General features: G+C 67.0%; 3 protein-coding genes across 3 annotated transcripts; 2 read left to right on the top strand and 1 right to left on the bottom strand.

Moving 5' to 3' along the window:
• Nucleotides 1-844: 844 nt before the first annotated feature.
• Nucleotides 845-4,147, bottom strand: LCN15 (lipocalin 15). Its single transcript, XM_040962750.1, has 7 exons — nt 2,935-4,147; nt 2,457-2,596; nt 2,318-2,388; nt 2,106-2,216; nt 1,443-1,544; nt 1,247-1,321; nt 845-928 (listed from the first exon to the last, which is right to left on the bottom strand). The coding sequence occupies exons 1-7, from the start codon at nt 3,034-3,036 to the stop codon at nt 924-926; spliced, it is 606 nt and encodes a 201-aa protein (XP_040818684.1). The 5' UTR covers nt 3,037-4,147; the 3' UTR covers nt 845-923.
• A 3,270-nt stretch (nt 4,148-7,417) lies between these two features.
• On the top strand, nt 7,418-8,816 carry TMEM141 (transmembrane protein 141). The gene is made up of 5 exons (XM_040963165.1): nt 7,418-7,479; nt 7,799-7,865; nt 7,976-8,059; nt 8,227-8,334; nt 8,570-8,816. The coding sequence occupies exons 1-5, from the start codon at nt 7,426-7,428 to the stop codon at nt 8,581-8,583; spliced, it is 327 nt and encodes a 108-aa protein (XP_040819099.1). The 5' UTR covers nt 7,418-7,425; the 3' UTR covers nt 8,584-8,816.
• Nucleotides 8,817-11,127: 2,311 nt separating this feature from the next.
• Nucleotides 11,128-17,833, top strand: CCDC183 (coiled-coil domain containing 183). The gene is made up of 14 exons (XM_040963318.1): nt 11,128-11,197; nt 12,167-12,288; nt 12,618-12,695; nt 12,785-12,952; nt 13,327-13,431; nt 13,625-13,747; nt 14,577-14,702; nt 14,846-14,900; nt 15,328-15,428; nt 16,178-16,338; nt 16,577-16,745; nt 16,846-16,965; nt 17,450-17,546; nt 17,715-17,833. The coding sequence occupies exons 1-14, from the start codon at nt 11,128-11,130 to the stop codon at nt 17,831-17,833; spliced, it is 1,614 nt and encodes a 537-aa protein (XP_040819252.1).
• The last annotated feature ends 81 nt before the right edge of the window (nt 17,834-17,914 follow it).

Here is a 17,914-nt window from a genome sequence, read left to right as displayed (position 1 = left end):
AATGCCCTCTGCCCCGGCTTATCTTCCCTCTAAATAAAAGGAAGAAAGAAGCCAGGTGGGGGGCTGCCCCGTGTGCCCTTAGGTGGCAGAGGACATGACAGGCCCAGGCATCGGCACCACGGGGTCCCCGGCTGCCCTGCGGCCCTGGGATCTGGCTCGCTGAACCGCAGAGGGGGAGGGCTTGTGGCCAGAAGGGTCCCAAGTGCCGGGCCCACCCTGAGCCCACTCAGTGAAAAACCCTCGAAGGCTCAAGGTTGCACCATGGGGCAAGTCAGGGCAGACCGTCCCCGTGCCAGCTGCCACTCCCGAAGCTCAGGGTCCTGAGGCAACCAGGGCCACCCTGGCCAGGCAGGAGAGGCAGGGGGCCAGGAAGCGGGGGCTGCCCGGATCCCTGGGCACAGGATGCGGACAGCCGCCCTGGGGCCTGGGGCTTCCGGCTCCTGCCCCCGCAAGAGCCGCAGGCACAGCCGAGCAATGGACCAGAACCGCGAGCCTCTTCCCAGCCCTGGCCAGACCTCTGCAGTGTGGGCAGTGGACACGGCTGGCCAGCAGGGCTTGAGGCACGCCCGGGGACAGAACGCCACGGCCCTGAGTGGCCCCTCCCGCACCCTGGCTCTGTGGGGAACAGGGAGTCCAGGCCCTCGGGCTGACCACTGGGGGTTTGGCTGGCAGCCCAAGCCCTGGCGTACTGGGCACCAAACCCAAGCATGCCCCACAGCTCCGACCTCACAGACACTCTGGGCACCACCACCACCACAGCCCAAATGCGGTGGAGACCCCAGGGCCCAAGATAGGGCTGGAGGTGCCCTCCCCCAGGGCGTCCCCCAGGAAGCATGGACCCGCCTGACTTGGCAGCTGTTTATTCCTGGGAAGGAGGCACGGGGTGGGCTTGGCTGAAGAGTGGCGTGGCCTTAGCTCCGGGCTCAGCCTGCAGGAGGAGACACGGCTCTGTCCACCTGCTCCCTGGACAGTGCCCCCTGCCCCCCAGGCCGACACCCACAAGGCCAGGGAGAGCTCACGGTGGCACCCCTCATCCACGTGGGGCAGCTCCCCAAGCAGCACTGCTGTCCCTGCAGCCCACCCAGACTGTGGACCTGTCACACTCCCCCCAAGCAAGCCGAGAGCGGGGTGGGGAGCGTCCTGGAAGAGGTGATGCAGGGCCAGGCTGGGGAACCAGCTGACCAGGCAGGGCAGTGGGGAGTGGGGACGGGCAGCCCAGGAAGCCCCTCAGGACCTGGGCACTCACCCTGTGCCCCACCTGGGGACAACGGGGGGGCCTCAGAGCTGTCAGGGGGCTCCGTGCCCTGGGGGGCACACACATCTGTGGGGAGAAGATGCTGAGCTGGCAGGGGCAGGGGTTGGGGAGGACCGGGCGACCCTCTGCCTTCTCCGTATAGGGGAAGCAGGGGGCTGGGGAGGGCGGTGGGCGGCAGCTGGCGTACCCGGCCTGGGCAGCTCGGCCATGGCGTGGCCCAGCAGGCCGACGGTCGGGTAGAAGTCTTGGAAGGCCTTCAAGGCCTGGGGGCTGGGGTCCCTCGTCCGGCCTGGAACAGCAGGAGGCCCTGTGGACTTGGGCAAGGGATGGGGCTCGGGAGGGGGTGTCCCTACTCTCAGCTCACCTCCCCGAGGGACCCCCTGAACCAACTAGCCCTCTCCCAAAGTGTAGTGGGATCCCCCACTCAGGGGAGGGGCCAGAGCAGGCCAAGAGTCAGGGAGATGTCGGGATCAGCCCGGCTGGGCAGGGGTCGGCCCCAAACACCCACCACCCTAACAGGGAGCATGGGGTGCAAAGTCCAGCTGTGGACCAGGGCCCTGCTGGGCGGGGCGTAAGGAGGGCGTGGCTCTGGGAGCGCGGTGGGCGGGGCCTGGGCATGGTGCAGGGAGGGCGTGGCTCCGGGAGCGCGGTGGGCGGGGCCTGGGCTGGGAGTGGGGCGTGGCTCCGGGAGCGCGGTGGGCGGGGCCTGGGCTGGGTGTGGGGCGTGGCTCCGGGAGCGCGGTGGGCGGGGCTCTGCTGGGGCGGGCCTTGGGGCGGCTCTGTGGGCGGGGCTAGGGAGGCGTGGCTTCCAGGATCGCGTGGGAGGGGCTCTGCTGGGCGGGGCTCTCACTGTAGAGCTGCACCGCTGTGCAGGGCGCTCCCCCCAGCTCCTTGGAGATGTAGAGGATGGCGAAGGAGTCGTAGTCCGTGCTGGCAATGCGCACATCCATGTAGCCCAGGGCTGCGGAGGAGGCGGAGGCCCAGTGCACAGCAGAGCCAGGTGGGCAGGGCTCGGTCCCTGCCCACCGCCCATGCTGACCATCCACAGGCGCTGTTACCTACCTGGAACCCTGAAGTGTCCGTCGGAGCCCACCTTCAGGTACTGGGCGTCCACCTGGCTGCAGCTGTCCGCCCTGGGAGACACCGAGTCACACCCTGCCCTGCGGCAGGCCCCTCCCGCTCCCTCACCCCTGCCTCTCACCTCGGGACCTGCACCTGGACGCTGAGGTTGCCTCCCTCAGTGGCGTTAACGATTCTAGTGGACATCAGAAGGTGGTCCTTCTCGCCCGGGAAGGCCTTGCAGTCGGACGCCATGGCCACCACATACCAGAGGCCGGAGAACTGTGGGGCGGCTCCATGAGCCACAGGCAGGGGTAGCTCCAGCTGCCCCTGCCTGCCCAGGTGTGGTGGGAGACAGCCCCAGGGCCCAAAGACAGGCTCATCATGAGGCCCAGGTGTGGGTCCGTCTGCCCTTCAGGCCTGAGCCCCCATCCTGGAGGCCACAGCACTTGGAGCCTCAATTTTCCCAGCTGTGAAATGGGCCACACACAGGGCTGTTGAGGACCCGATGGAGGGTGGCTCTAACAGGTCTGCCAGGCCAGGGCAGGTGAACACTCCTTGTCACTGATGTCACAGGGAGGCCTGGTCCCCAGCCCTCCAGTCTACAAGGTCCCCAGTACCTTCTGGGCATCAAAGCTGGGCTGCACCAGGACCTCCACCTGGGCTATGGGCCCCCAGGGCAGCACCAGCACCAGGCTCAGCAGGACCAACCTCACCCCCATGCCTGCCCACACTCCCACACCCCAGGGACCGCACTTTATAGCTGCTGGGCTCACGGGGGCAGGGAGCGGGCTGTGCAGTGGGAGGCCCCCTGGCCATTGTCCTCACCTTTGTCCATTGTCTGCTGGCCCTGGGGGTCATTTCCTGGAGGGGTTCCTTCCCAGGATGAGGCCAGGTTGGCCCTCGACTGGATTATAGGATCAGCCAGCCCTAATTACCGCTTGTGCACATGTGCAGGTGGGGGCGACGCCGGGCAGGCGCCATGGGCGGGCGGATGGAGCCTCTCGGGGGGCACTTTGCATGGTGACCTCTCCATGTCCGTCAGACCCCCGGGGATGCTGGGCCGGGAGCAGCCTGCAGCACATCCTGGTGCCAGCACCCACGGGCCTCAGCCCAGCAGGGGCACAGGGTCTGAGCTGAGACAGGAAGGGGCAGGGGTTGCTTGCTGTCTGCGCAGGGCTGCCGGAACAGGTACTGGTTCTCAGCCAGCGTCCCTGCCAAGCTGGCCTGCAGAAGCAGCGAGAATGCTTACCAAACACAGATGAGGGGATTAATCTTCTGAATTCCCTGCCCACTAACTGGGACAGAGCAGAGAGGCGCGTTGCCAGGACAACGTCCAGACGGGCAGATGGAGACAGGAGACCAGAGCAGTGGGTGCCCTGGTCCAAGGCGGCCTCCGGGGCCTGTGCATCCCCACCTGCAGGTCCAGCAGGACAGCACGGGCCTGGGCCACCCCCTCCTACAATGTTCCCACTGCAGGCAAAGCAGGCAGACCTTGGCAGGCGACCGCGTGGCAGCCAGGGCCGGGGCACACACAGCCCCCGGCCCACGTGGCAGCCCCTGGGCACACAGGGGGCAGCTGTAAAAAGGCCCCCAGAGCAGACCCTGCCCCCACTCTACCCCTCCTGGCTCCGACCTCACACACCCAGCTCTCACCTTTTAGAACACCTCAGCAGGGGTTCCGACCCCTCCTCACAGACCCAGCCTCAGTAGGACAGACCCCCCCAGGCTGGGTGACAGAGGCCTACACTCCCCCCGCTCCCCCGTGCACAGGAGGCCTCTTCCGTGGAGTCCAGGCTGCACGTGTGTGTGCAAGAAGGCCAGGCGTGGGAGCCCGTGTGTGCAGGGAGGCCAGGTGTGTCCATGACAGCCCGTGTGCGCTGGGAGGCCAGGCGTGTGCGTGGGAGCCCGTGTGCGCTGGGAGGCCAGGCGTGTGCGTGGGAGCCCGTGTGTGCAGGGAGGCCAGGTGTGTCCATGACAGCCCGTGTGTGCAGGGAGGCCAGGCGTGTGCGTGGGAGCCCGTGTGTGCAGGGAGGCCAGGCGTGTACGTGGGAGCCCGTGTGCGCTGGGAGGCTATGCGTGAGCAGGAAGAATGCTGTGTCGGGCCTCCATCCCAGCGGTGGCCCAGGAGGCTACACACACTGGCCCCTGTGGCCCCCACAAGCAGTCCTGTGGGGAGGGGCACAGCTCAGTCCCCACACTGCCCTGCAGCGGGAGGAGCGGGCGCCAGGATGCTGCCAGACTTCAGAGCCCAGGCCTCAGGGGGGTCCGATCCTCAGGCCTGGGCTCTGGTCACCGGGTTACATTGTTACAGCCACGGCCTAAGGCTGGCAGAGAGCTGGATGACAGAGGTGACCGAGTGACCAGGAAGGACACTGCTGGCCGGAGCGCGGCCCCCAACGGCACACGGCAGGGTGCATGTGGAGTTCAAGTCCACTCACTCCGGGTGTGGGAAGTCGGGTTGACGGGCCCAGGTGACTCAGGGCTCCTGGCACAGGACCCCTCCCTTCACGGTTAAGGTCACCCTGCGGGCTAGGCTGTTTGCGAAAGCATTTCACAGAAGTTAAGCAAGTCAAACCACACTGCCCCATCCCAGCTACGGCCTATTTCCTCAAATGACGACGAGCCGGAACAAGCACGCTTCCATGCTGGCCATCTTATCTTAAACAACGGTGACCTCACGCACCCCTCCCTTCCACATTACCTTCACAGAGCAAGTCGGGCCAGCCCCGACCCGCACCCACGGGTGTGCTTCCCGCAGCTGCCGCTGGCACAGCTTGGGGCCCCAGGTCCCCTCCATAGCGCTCCAGCGGCTCCCGGGGGCAGCTGAGCCTGCACACCCAGGACAGACGGGCCTCGGTCACCGTGCCGCCAGATCACCCTCCAGCCCCTCACACCCACGCACTCCCTCTGTGTGCACCCACACCTCAGCTCTCATGTGGCCGCAGGCAGGACCCAGGCCAGCGCAGCACGTGCCAGGCAGCGACCCCAGAGCCGAGGTCAGTGACTCGAGCATCCGGAAGAGTCCCAGGCGACAGGAAGCCCTGCTCGGGCCCAGCTGTGGTATGTTGCCTGGGAGTGGGTCCTGGGCGCTGGGCACTGCCAGGTCGTCTCTCAGTCAGCCCTCCACAGCCACTGCTCTCACCCAGGCCGGGTGACTGACCAAGATGGGGTTCAAGGATGTGCCCCCCGTCATTTCTGCTCCCCAAACACACTCAGGGGAGGGTCTGCCCTTCCCCTCCCCGACCCCAGCAGCCTGAGGGAGGCTCCATGGGTCCCTTCCAGAACCCCGAGAAAGTGGCTTAGTTCTGACCAGGCTGTGGGCCTGCACCTGCTCACATAGCACCCTGGGCCAGCTCCACTTCCTGCCAGCCTCCCAGCCAGGCCCTGCCCACCACCAGGCCTGGGCTCCAGCCCTCAGCCCGCCCAGGCCCTGCATCTGTCTTAAGCCAAGCAGCACACCTGCCAGGTGTTCAGAGCTGACCCTGGGCACTGCAGAGGGGCCCCTGTGAGGCTGAAAGCCGGCGGGAGCAACCCCCACTGGAGCACAGAGCTGCGGGGTGTGAGCCCCCCGAGCAGAGGCTCGCAGGCTCACTGCCAGCAGAGACAGCGCAGAGAGCTGTAGGAATGCTCCGGGCCCTGCTGTGGCCACCGCCTGCCTGGCCAGGACCCATCTCCCCCCGCGTCCCTGCCCAGCGCCCTGTGCTCCAACCTCTCCCCCAGGCGGGCACCTGCCACCTGGGCAGGCAAGCACTGCAAGTCCTCCAAGGACTCTGGTAGCAGGCACAGGGCCCGAGTGGGCTCCACAATGAGTGTTACCGCCTGCTAAACACTGCACCCCTCACTTCATCTGGGCCTCACACAGGGTGCAGGGGCCCAGGGCTTTGGGCCGTCCTGTACTGCCCCCCCGGCGAAGGGGAGCAGCTGGGACTAGAACCAGCACCCATGCGGTGGATATGTAACACGGGCCCACTCATTCCACACATCACGGCTTGGGCCCGTTTTACACGGTTTGTTTTTATCTGAAAGGTAGACAGGAGATCGCCTACTTGCTGGCTCTCTCCCCAACGGCTGCCATCAGCGGGGAACTGGGCGCCGTGGAGGGCACCCTCGTGTGGCCACCCAGCACCCTCCTCTGGTCTCCCAGCACCCTCGTGTGGCCACCCAGCACCCTCCTCTGGTCTCCCAGCACCCTCCTCTGAACAGCACCCTCCTGTGGCCTCCCAGCGCCCTCCTCTGAACAGCACCCTCCTCTGGTCTCCCAGCACCCTCCTTGGTCTCCCAGCGCCCTCCTCTGTCTCCCAGCACCCTCCTTGGTCTCCCAGCGCCCTCCTCTGTCTCCCAGCACCCTCCTCTGTCTCCCAGCACCCTCCTCTGTCTCCCAGCACCCTCCTTGGTCTCCCAGCACCCTCCTCTGTCTCCCAGCACCCTCCTCTGTCTCCCAGCACCCTCCTCTGTCTCCCAGCACCCTCCTTGGTCTCCCAGCACCCTCCTCTGTCTCCCAGCACCCTCCTCTGTCTCCCAGCACCCTCCTCTGTCTCCCAGCACCCTCCTTGGTCTCCCAGCACCCTCCTCTGTCTCCCAGCACCCTCCTCTGTCTCCCAGCACCCTCCTTGGTCTCCCAGCACCCTCCTCTGTCTCCCAGCACCCTCCTCTGTCTCCCAGCGCCCTCCTTGGTCTCCCAGCGCCCTCCTTGGTCTCCCAGCGCCCTCCTCTGGTCTCCCAGTCCTGCCATCTCCTCTGCCTGGGGGCCGAGATCCGCTGCCCACGCCCCTGCTCACACACTCCCGCGGCTGGGACCCTGGTTCCCAAGCCGAGACAATGACCATCACATCCCCGAACGTGAAAACGGGAAACAGAAGCAGCCAGAGCCGGCAGCTCATCCCGCCCGCTTCTCGAGGCCGGGCTCGGCTCCCGCTCCGCCACGCATGCGCCAGAGTGCCCCGCCCCGCTACTCCGGTACGCCCCGCCCACATCCACGCCCCGCCCCACGGCTCCTGCCGGCCACGCCCACATCCACGCCACGCCCCGCGGCTCCGGCCGGCCACGCCCCCGCACAGGCCCTCCTTGCGCCTGCGCAGGCGCACTCCGCTCTGCCAACCAGCACCGCCATGGTGAACCTGGGGCTGTCCCGTGTGGACGACACGGTGGCCGCCAAGCACCCGGTGAGGACGCTGGCGAGGCACGTAGAGCGCCTGGCCTCGAGGCTGACCTGAGCGCAACGGGGTTGGAGGGGTCCCCTTGAAAGAAGCCCAGCAGGAGGCACCCGTTGCCCCTGGATGGGGGCGGGTGGACATGTGCCCGCCCTCAGGGTCCCCTACCCGGCCTGGGCACAGGGTGGGGTGACTTGCCCGCCCTCAGGGTCCCCCTCCAGGGCCTGGGCACAGGGTGGGGTGACTGTGCCCGCCCTCAGGGTCCCTCCCTCTGGGCTGGAGGAGAGGCCGGAGGGGCTGTGAAGGCCAGCCCTGTACCCTGCTCACCCAGGGTCTCGGGGAATACGCCGCCTGCCAGTCCAGGGCCTTCATGAAGGGCGTGGTCAGCTTCATCTCAGGTGGGTGTGGGTGCCTGGGGCTTGCCCCTGCCTAGGTAGTGCTTGAGGCCAAAGCGGCGATGCACCTGCCCCCTGCGTGGGCTGACCGGTAGGCACCTCTGCCCTGGCAGGTACGGGCACCACCTTCATCCTGCTGACCTTGGCCCAGAGGAAGTTTGCGTACCATCTGCAGTGGAGCCTGCTGGGGGCTGTGGGTGGGTACTCCTGGGCGCAGGGGTACTCCAGGGGTGTGGGGTGGCCATGGTTCTGGATTCCCTGCTTCCAACTCGGGGCCCAGTTCTTGGGGGGACCCTACCCACCCCAACTCGTGTGCAGCTGCCCCCTGAGAACAGAGGCCTCAGCCCATCACCCTGCCCCACAGTCGCAGGCTCTGTGGCCAGCTATGGGGTGACCAGAGTGGAGTCCCAGAAATGCAGTGACCTCTGGCTTTTCCTGGAGACGGGGCGGCTCCCCCAGGACCAGGACACAGGTGAGGGGCTGGGGGCCACAGGACACAGAGGCTGGGGCGGGGGGAGCACAGGGCACTCTCTGCAGAGGTTGGGCCCTGGGGAGTGCGATTAAGGAGTTCTGGGTGACATGTCAGGGCAGGGGCGCCCACTCCTGACAGCCACTCTCCTCCTTGTGGCACGCAGGGCCAGGGCCTGCGTGTACCCCCTGGGCTGGGACCTGGAGCAGTGACTGACAAGTCTCTCTGCTTCTTCCAGGTGAGCGCAGCTAGGGGGACCTGCAAGCAGCCCTCCGTGTCCCCCAGCCTCAGGCTGGCCCACCATGCAGCCCCACTCCAGCCAAGTCCGTGCACGGCAGCCCCAGGTCTGAGACAAGTTTGGCCAGCCTGCCTCGGGGGACCAGCACAGTGGGCTCCCCATGGTGCCAAGGCAGACCCCCGACACCTCCTATCCAGCCCCTGTGTCCCCAGCAGGCGCAAAACTAATACACAGCTGTGCTTTCCCAGCGGAGTCTCGGGCAGTGACTGTCCAGGGCTGAGGAGAGCTCACCAGTGCCCTGGCCACCACACAGCCGGCCTGGGGTCCTGGGAGGGCGTCCCACACCTGCACCCGGAGCCAGGGCCCCTGGGACCAAGAGGCCTCTGCATGGAGGTTTCTGATAACCACTTGGAGCGCAGGCCGCCTGCCTGGCTGCAGAGACCAAGGGGAGGCCACGACTGCCAGCCCATCCCTGCCGCAGCGAGCATCAAGGGGGCTGGGGTCCCAAACAGGAAGGGCCACCCACAGCCCTCCAGCAAGAGAAACGGGAGGCCATCCCAGCCTCCTGGGCCGCCAGTACAGGTCCCCGTTCCTCCAGCCCAGGTCCCTGTTCCCCCAGCCCCCTGTTCCCCCAGCCCTGGTCCCTCCTCCCCCAGACCAAGTCTCTCCTCCCCCAATCCCCTGCTCCCCCAGCCCAGGTCCCACCTCCCCCAGCCCCCTGCTCCCTCAGTGCCCTGAGCCCCCAGCACAGCCCCCACTCCTCATGGGCCAGCGGCCATCTGCAATGTTTACAAGGACCTCATATGCCTTAGGCTGGTAGAGTGCAAAGTGGCAGGGAGCGTGGGGTCTCCACAGCCACTTTGTCTCGGGTAAAGCTGGGTGCATGTACAGGTCGGGGGCGGGACCCAGCTCCGGTGGTCCAGTCTTTGCTGCCATGGTCTCCACGCCCAAACCCGCCTCACGGCAGAGGCAGCCAGCATGTCTTCATTGCACTTCACAAGGGAGGGCACCCACCACTGTTACTTTTATCCCATCGGCTAAAACAAACCCTGGTTCAGGCACAAAGAGGTGGCCTGGCCATGGGCAGCCTTGAGGCAGCAGACGCCCAGCTGGGTCCCCAAGAACACAGGAGGCTGCATGGCTGCTTTGTTAGGCACCCCCAGCCCCTGGCCAGCAGGCAGGGGGTGTGAGCATGGAGTGTGAGGCTGATGGAAGTGGTGTTGGAGTGAGGCTAAGAGACCTCCACATGCAACCCCACATCCCGTATCCATGCAGCTCGAGTCCAGCTGCTGGCAGCTGGGCCTGGGAAGCTGAGAGGTGCCTGGAGCCCGTGTGCACACCGGGAGGAAGCTCCTGGCTGCTGCCGCCATCTGCCTTCCCAGTCGCTGTCACCCACCACTGCCTTCCCAGTAAATCAACCTGGGGAAATGCAGTAAGTGGCTGGAGCAGTGAGGGGCCGGGCGGGAGGCCAGGGGAGTTGAGGCTGCAGCAACCCGGCTCGGAGCCACTGTCCCCCCAGACCACAGTCCTGGCCTCCCAGTGCCCTGAGGCATGGCCATACCCCAAGGCCCAACCCCAGCACCAGATCCCAGGGAAAGGACGGGCCTCAGGGTCAAGCCAAGGCTGGTCGCGGCAGAGCGGGGCTGCAGAGCACTGTGCCCGCTCAGACAGGCTACCTGGGGAGGGTGGACACCCGTGTGGTCCCCGGGACATCTGGCCACGGATGAGAATGACACAGTGTTCGCCCTGCACTGCACATGGCCACGAACATTTTGGGGTTCTGAAAGCTGAAAAGGATGGCCCCAAGGTCCATTTTTTTCCAGGGCCAGACGGTGCCTGCCCAACCAGGAGCCCTGCACCCCACGCCCTTGGCTGTTTGTTCCCCACGCCGTCAGTGGGGACAGCTGGCCAGGGAGGCCGGGCAGCTCTGTAGGGCCCTGGGCTGTCTCCACCAGCTGCCTGGGGTTCACAGCCGCCTGCAGGCTCAGCGGACACTGCATCCTGGAAGGGAGCAGAAGGCGTGCCCTGTGGGTTACACCTGTAGGTGGATGAAGGTGATTATGGCTGATGTCACAGTGGGGGTGGGGTGCTAATCCTGCCTGGGAGATTACATACAGCCACCCGCGTTGACCCTGCCCTTGCTTCCAGACCGCTGAGAGCAGCTGCTGGGTCCCGGGCTGCAGTTCCCAGCCACAGCCCACTGTGCACCCTGGGAGACACCATCCTGGGAGGGGCAGAGCAGGTCAGGCCCAACAGGGAGGGGCTTGTGAGCTGGGACCCCCAGGGCATGGGAGGGGCAGCAGAGTGCAGGGGCCTGGACATGGGGTGCAGAAGAGACCCCTGGACACGTGGCCCTGCACAGCTCCCCGGCAGATACTGCGAGACCAGCCTGACCCTGTCGGAGACAAAGGCTAGACAGGGCGTGTCTGGAATCCCAGGGCTCCTGTCACAATGGGTCAGGGTTCTGGGGACAATCCAAGCTGCTGCCAGCTTTGTACAATTGGGGCGACGCACAGAGCGGGTGGGAAGTGCACAGCGCCCCAGGCCCTGACACCACCATGAAGGTGCACAGTGACCCGGACCTGGAAGAGCGTATCCAGGAGCTGAGAACCATCACCCGGCTCCAGGGTGAGAGAGCGGGCAGGACAGCAGGGACAGCCAGGGCGAGAGGACGGGCGGGCGGGGCCTACCAGTCAGAGGACAGCCGGCGGGACGGCGGGACGGCCAGGGCGAGAGGACGGACGGCGGTACAGCCAGGGCGAGAGGACGGACGGCGGGACAGCCAGGGCGAGAGGACGGGCGGATGGGACGGCCAGGGCGAGAGGACGGACGGCGGGACGGCCAGGGCGAGAGGACGGACGGCGGGACGGCCAGGGCGAGAGGACGGACGGCGGGACGGCCAGGGCGAGAGGACGGACGGCGGGACGGCCAGGGCGAGAGGACGGACGGCGGGACGGCCAGGGCGAGAGGACGGACGGCGGGACGGCCAGGGCGAGAGGACGGGCGGGTGGGACGGCCAGGGCGAGAGGACGGACGGCGGGACGGCCAGGGCGAGAGGACGGGCGGATGGGACGGCCAGGGTGAGAGGACGGACGGCGGGACGGCCAGGGCGAGAGGGCAGCAGGCAGGACGGCCAGGGCGAGAGGACGGACGGCGGGACGGCCAGGGCGAGAAGACCCACAGGTGGCAGGGGTATGGCCAGGGTGAGTGGGTAGGCAGGTGGTCTGGACCTGCCAGGGCGAGAGGACGGGCAGGCAGCTAGCTGGGGACCTGGCTGTGTTGAGCAGGCTGGCCTTGGGGGACTTGCCCCACAAGGGTCCCAGAGCTTAAGACCCGCTCCAGGGTAAGCGATTTGGCCAGGCGGCTGGGGCCTGCCCAGGGTGAGTGGGTGAGTGGACAGCTATCTGGGACCTTGTCAGGGTGAGCGGGCCAGCCCTGGGGACCTGCCCCGCACAGAGGGGAGCTCCAGAGCCAGGAGGGAGGAATTCCTGCACCTGTCCATCCCCACTGCCCAGCACCTAGGCCAGAGGGCCCTGGGGCTCCACACCCCAGCAGGGAGGCACCTCAGCACACCCTGCCCCTCCCCCTCGCCCGCAGAGCAATGCCGGGCACTCCAGATCCAGGGCGTGAAGGAGAAGACGGCGCAGAATAAGGCGACGCTGAGCCTGCTGCGGAGCAGCATCCGCCGCGGGGCCCAGGACTGGGCTCTGGCCAAGAAGGTGCTGAACTCGCCCCACTGCCCCAGCCAGGCCCCTCTGGACATCAGCCGGGAAGAGGGCGCCCATGCCAGCTGTGGAGGGGAGACCTGGGCCCCCTGGGACCCAGGAGCGGCCAGGGGGACCACCAAGGGCCGCTCCGGCTCAGCTGTGGAGGGAGACCTGGGCCCCCTGGGGACAGCAGGCCGGGGGACCCGGGAATGGCCAGGGGGACCACCGGCTCAGCTGTGGAGGGAGACCTGGGCCCCCTGGGGACAGCAGGCCAGGGGACACTCTGAGAGTGGGCAGGGGGACCACCAAGGTCGCTCCGGCTCAGCTGCCGCCATCCACAGTACGACCAAAGCGTCATCTCCAAGGCCTGCGGGAAGGATGTGTCCAGCAGGCTGGCGCTCAGCCGCAACAGCATGGAGGTGAGTGGCACGCTGCGGTGGGGTCCCCGCCCCGTGTTCGCGTCCCGCCGCCGCACCCACCCACGCGCGAACCGAGCCTCTCGGCCCAGGTGGCGCGCGAGAAGCTGCGCAAGTACGTGTTCGACCGCGTGAACACGCACAACGTGCTCATCCACCTGGTGCGGCGGCGTGGACAGCAGCTGGAGTGCCTGCAGCTGGAGCTGGAGCGCCTGCGCAGTCAGCCCGACGCCACCAAGGAGGAGCTGCGGCTGCTGCAGGTAGCCGGGGGCGTGGCCAGGGATGGGGAGGGGCCAGGGGTGAGGGGCGTGGCCAGGGATGGGCTAGGAGGAGGGCGTGGCCAGCCATTGGGGTGAGCTAGGAGGGAGGGCGTGGCCAGGGATAGGCTGGGGGCGTGGCCAGGGATGGGCTAGGAGGGAGGGCGTGGCCAGGGGTTTGGGAGGGGCCGGTGGGGGCGGGGCCAGGGGATGGGGTGGGCTAGGAGGGAGGGCGTGGCCTAGGGATGGGCTAAGAGGGAGGGCGTGGCCAGGGATGGGCTAGGAGGGAGGGCGGGGTCAGGAGTGAGGGGCGGGGCCCTGCCGCGGGGTGGGGCGGGGCTTGTGGAGGCCAGGTTCCTGTGCCCGGTCTGCCCCAGGTCATCCGCCAGCTGGAGAACAACATCGAGAAGACGTTGGTCAAGATCACCACGAGCCAGAACATGCGCCTGCTGTACGTGGACCTGCTGGACTACCTGAAGTCGGTGAGCTGGCGTCCGCGGCTGGCCAGGTGGGGTCTCCGCCTCGCTGCCGCTGCTCCCTGAGGGTATTGGGGGTCCCAGGGTCGGTGGGAGGTCCTCCAGCTTTACAGTTCAGTGAGATCAGAAAGCACCCCAGATCACACTGCACCCTGACAGCGTGCATTAGCCGGCCGTGGCCCTGCCTCACCCCGTGCAGGTGCTGGCAGGGTACCCCATGGAGCTGGACAAGCTGCAGAACGTGGTGGTCCACTACTGCTCAGAGCTGTCAGACATGACAGTCATGTCCCAGGACGCCATGATGATCACGGACGAGGTGAAGGTAAGCCCAGGACCCAGGCCTGGGGCCTCAGGGGAGCCTTCCGGGCTGGCTCTGAGATCTGACTGGCCTGGGAGCCGTGAAGAAGGCAGCCTGGTGACCCCAAGCCGCCTGCTTTGCTCACCCGCTGGGCTAGGTCGTCAGGCGCAGGAGCTGTGGGTGGGTGAGGGGCACTCATCCACCCAGGCCATGCGGAGGCCCCTGTGTGGCTCCAGAGGAGAGCAGGACCAGGCATGCTGCCCCCTCGTCCTGGAGAGGGCAGTGTCAGGGCACAGCCCTCGGCCCCTAGGGCACGTGAGCACATGATGGGCCACGAGCAGTGCTGGGATGCCAGCCCGCTCAGGGAAGGGCGCTTGAGCCAGGCTTGGCAGAACTAAAACATCCAAAGTGTGATTTCCAGGCAGGGACAGGACTCGCCCTGGGCTGCAGCTGGCAGGCTGGGCGTGGGGGCCAGTGCCGCAGTCAAGACAGGTGCACCCTGGCTGCTGTGTGCACATCAGGGTGTGGTCGGGAGCAAGGGACAGACCGAGTCCATAAGAGGCAGACCTGGAGTCTCGGCCGAGTGTGGATGGGTCAGCCACCCACGCAGACACGCTAAGAGGCATGTTTGGGGGAACACGTGGCCGTGGCCTTCCACACGCTGGGTCCACACTGCCGGTTCCTGGCGGCGCTGGGCGAGAGGCAGCTGGGACATCAGCAGCGAGCCGGGACCGCATGAGCGAGGCAAAGCGCGTTCCTCGGGGGCCGCTGCACGGTCCAGTGCACACAGGACTGAAAGCCAAGGGCAGCCGTCCCTGGAGGGGCCGTGACCGTGTCCTCACCATGCCACCAGAGGACCATGAGGCAGGGGGAAGCCTCCTTCATCGAGGAGCGTAGGGCTCGCGAGAACCGGCTCAGCCAGCAGAAGAAGCTCATTGACAAGGTCCACACCAAGGAAACCAGCGAGAAGCTTCGCCGGGTGGGTCCCGGCCTGTCGGGGCAAGGGGATGGCTGGGGGACACGGCCAGCTGGGGGATGGACCGGGGAAGCTGGGACAGCCTCTGCCCGGGGCCACTTCCTGAAGACCAGGCTGCTAATCTTGTTTTTCCACTTCCCCCTCAGGGCCAGAGGGACCTGGACTTCCCACCCAACATGATGGCCATGGAGACCCAGAAAGGTGCGACCCAGCCCACCATGGCCACTGCGGGGCCACTGGGCCACAGGCAGGCCACTGCGAGGCCACTGGGCCACAGGCAGGCCACTGCGGGGCCACTGGGCCACACGCAGGCCACTGCGGGGCCACTGGGCCATGGGTGGGCCACTCAAGGCCACTGGACCATGGGTGGCCTGCAGTTGCCAGGGAGACAGAAGAGCTGTTCCTCCTGGGCCTCCTGGCAGAGGCTGGGAAATAAGAGGCCAGCTCTCGGGTCCGAGGCTCCCATGTGGGCAAAAGAGGCTGGCCCCCAGGGCTAAGTCTGGACTTGTGGGCTCTCGCCAGGCTGTCCTGGCCGTAGCTGAAGGGGGTGGGCGAGGAGGATGCCCAGGCCTGCCCCGAGGCAGCTGGACGGCAACCAGCGCAGACTGACCCTCCCTCTGCTCTGCAGTGAGGAGGAAGGAGGCCTCCATTGTGGACATTGAGTACCAGTCGGAGGTGATGGCGCTGGTGGAAAGGGTCAAGTCGGCTGTGCAGTGCTCACACCTCTGGGTACTGCCCCTGGCACCCTGGGCTGCGGCCTCAGGAGCCCCAACTCGCTCCCCACTGCGGGGAGAGGCATGTGTGGGTGGGTGCCCAGGACACAACACAGCCAAGCCCCACTCAGGAGTCACACAGAGCCTGCTAGCCTGCACAGGTCTGCATGCCGAGTGCAGGCCCATCCCAGACGGACAGGGTGGACAGTCCCAGATGGACAGGGTGGATAGTCCCAGGCAGACAAGGTGGACAGTCCCAAACAGACAGGGTGGACAAGCCCCAGACGGACAGGGTGGACAGTCCCAGACGGACAGGGCAGACAGTCCCAGACAGACAGGGTGGACAAGCCCCAGATGGACAGGGTGGACAGTCCCAGGCAGACAGGGTGGACAGCCCCAGGCGGACAGGGTGGACAGTTCCAGGCAGACAGGATGGACAAGCCCCAGACAGGGTGGACAGTCCCAGACGGACAGGGTGGACAGTCCCAGATGGACAATCCCAGGCGGACAGGGTGGACAGTCCCAGGCAGACAGGATGGACAAGCCCCAGACGGACAGGATGGACAAGCCCCAGACGGACAGGGTGGACAGTCCCAGACGGACAGGGTGGACAAGTCTCTCCATTCTTTAGTGTGGTCCTGCCTCAATTTACTGTCCCTCAGCTCAGACTGCCATGCAGGTCCAGATCGCGTCCCTGAGCCAAAGCCCACCGCCTATTGGCCAGCCCATACCTGTCCTCCTCTCCCCTCCCACCCTGCTGGCCAGGACATCGCCGGCCGCTTCCTGTCCCAGAGCAACACGGAGGAGAACCTGCAGCTCCAGATGGCCGACTGTGAGGGGCGGCGGCGGCAGCTGGAGGCCTTGATGATGAAGCTGGAGCTGGAGGAGGCCCTGCTCAAGTTCCACCAGGCGCCTGGCTCTGACAGGTGCACAGGGGCATACCTGTCCAGGCCTGAGCCCCCCGCCCAGGGCACAGCACACGGCCCAGGCCTGAGCCCCCGCCCCAGGGCACAGCACACGGCCCAGGCCTGAGCCCCCCGTGCACAGCCCTGACCTGAGCCCCCCGTGCACAGCCCTGACCTGAGCCCCCAGTGCACAGCCCTGACCTGAGCCCCCAGTGCACAGCCCAGCCTCAGGTCCCTTCTGCTCCCCACTACTGCTCAGCTTCAGGTCCATTGAGAAGCGGCTGAAGGCCACTCTGCAGGCGGAGCAGGAGCGCCTGCAGCTGGCTCACAGCGGCATGACCAGGAGCCAGCAGCTGCTGCTGTCCCTGCAGACGGGCATCGACAACCTGTACCTCCGCCTCACGGGCATCCCCGTGCCCGCTGCCCAGGTGCCCCCGGGGGAAGGAGCTCATGCCACGGCCCCGGGTGAGGCAGGGCACACGGGGTCAGCAAGGGCCCCAGCCGCTTCCTCCCTCCCATCTCCAGCAGGAAGCAGCAGCACCTCCTGACACCCTGGACTTGAATGCCAAGCTGGCATACTGCGAGAAGAAGCTGTTGCATCTGATTCAGCTGGTGGACCAAGTGCAGGCACTGCCCAGGACGGAGGAGGTGGGGGGCGGGTCCCAGGATGGGGGAGGTGGGAGGTGGGGTCCAGGATGGGGGAGGGGGGTCCAGGATGGGGGAGGGAGGAGCGGGGTCCAGGATGGGGGAGGGGTGAGTGGGGCCCAGGATGGGGGAGGTGGGGGAGGTGGGGGAGCCGGGCCCAGGATGGGGGAGGTGGGAGGTGGGGCCCAGGATGGGGGAGGTGGGAGGTGGGGTCCAGGATAGGGGAGGGAGGAGCGGGGTCCAGGATGGGGGAGGGGTGAGTGGGGCCCAGGATGGGGGAGGTGGGGGAGCGGGGCCCAGGACGGGAGGTGGGGAAGTGGGGTCAGAATGGGGGAGGTTGGCATTGTTGTCCAGTGTTGAGGTTTGGGGGTACATGGATGTACCCAGGACTGAGCAGGGGAGCCCGAGTGTTAGAGACTTGGAGGATGGGAGGAGTGGGGGCAGTGTGGGTGTGCCCACCCGAACTGGAGGGGCCTGGACCCTGCAGGTGGACACGCAGGTGAGGGAGGCACTGGAGACGGCCACCTTCAAGGAGAAGCGCAACAGAAGGATCAGCTTTGAGGACACTGAGGAAGACATGATAGGTGCACAGGGGTGGGAGTGGGGCGCCCTTGGTGGGACTGGAGACCCGTCCCTGGGGGGAGATGCCCCGGTGGGACGGGGACCCGCCCTGACAGTCGGGCGCCCGGTGGGACGGGGATCCGGGGACGGGGACCCCGGCCAGCAGTGGGGTGACACCCCGCGCCCCGCAGACACGTTCCAGTTCGCCGACGTGGACCACAGCTACGTGCCGTCGCGGGCCGACATCAAGAAGCAGGCGCAGGGGCTGATCGAAGGGAAGCTCAAGGCGGCCAAGAAGAAGAAGAAGTAGTCTCGCCCTCCCCCGCCCAGCCCGCGCTTTGATACACAAATACACATTTTTGCAGCACTGTCCTCGGCCACCGAGGCCCAT

This window comes from Ochotona curzoniae, unplaced genomic scaffold, assembly GCF_017591425.1.
Source record: "Ochotona curzoniae isolate NIBS_2020 unplaced genomic scaffold, NIBS_Ocur_1.0 scaffold_3208, whole genome shotgun sequence".
NCBI lineage: Eukaryota > Metazoa > Chordata > Mammalia > Lagomorpha > Ochotonidae > Ochotona > Ochotona curzoniae.
Note: the sequence above shows the minus strand (reverse complement) of the source record. Positions and strands in the feature narration are given on the sequence as shown.

Coding starts and splice junctions, on each gene's coding strand:
- CCDC183 (XM_040963318.1), top strand. CDS start 11,128: ATGAAGGTGCACAGTGACCCGGACCTGGAAGAGCGTATCCAGGAGCTG. Junction 13,748..14,576: donor TGATCACGGACGAGGTGAAG/GTAAGCCCAGGA, acceptor CCATGCCACCAG/AGGACCATGAGGCAGGGGGA. Junction 15,429..16,177: donor TGCAGTGCTCACACCTCTGG/GTACTGCCCCTG, acceptor CCTGCTGGCCAG/GACATCGCCGGCCGCTTCCT.
- LCN15 (XM_040962750.1), bottom strand. CDS start 3,036: ATGGGGGTGAGGTTGGTCCTGCTGAGCCTGGTGCTGGTGCTGCCCTGG. Junction 2,217..2,317: donor CGGACACTTCAGGGTTCCAG/GTAGGTAACAGC, acceptor CCTCCTCCGCAG/CCCTGGGCTACATGGATGTG. Junction 1,545..2,105: donor CACAGCGGTGCAGCTCTACA/GTGAGAGCCCCG, acceptor CTGCTGTTCCAG/GCCGGACGAGGGACCCCAGC.
- TMEM141 (XM_040963165.1), top strand. CDS start 7,426: ATGGTGAACCTGGGGCTGTCCCGTGTGGACGACACGGTGGCCGCCAAG. Junction 7,480..7,798: donor CGGTGGCCGCCAAGCACCCG/GTGAGGACGCTG, acceptor CTGCTCACCCAG/GGTCTCGGGGAATACGCCGC. Junction 8,060..8,226: donor GAGCCTGCTGGGGGCTGTGG/GTGGGTACTCCT, acceptor CCTGCCCCACAG/TCGCAGGCTCTGTGGCCAGC.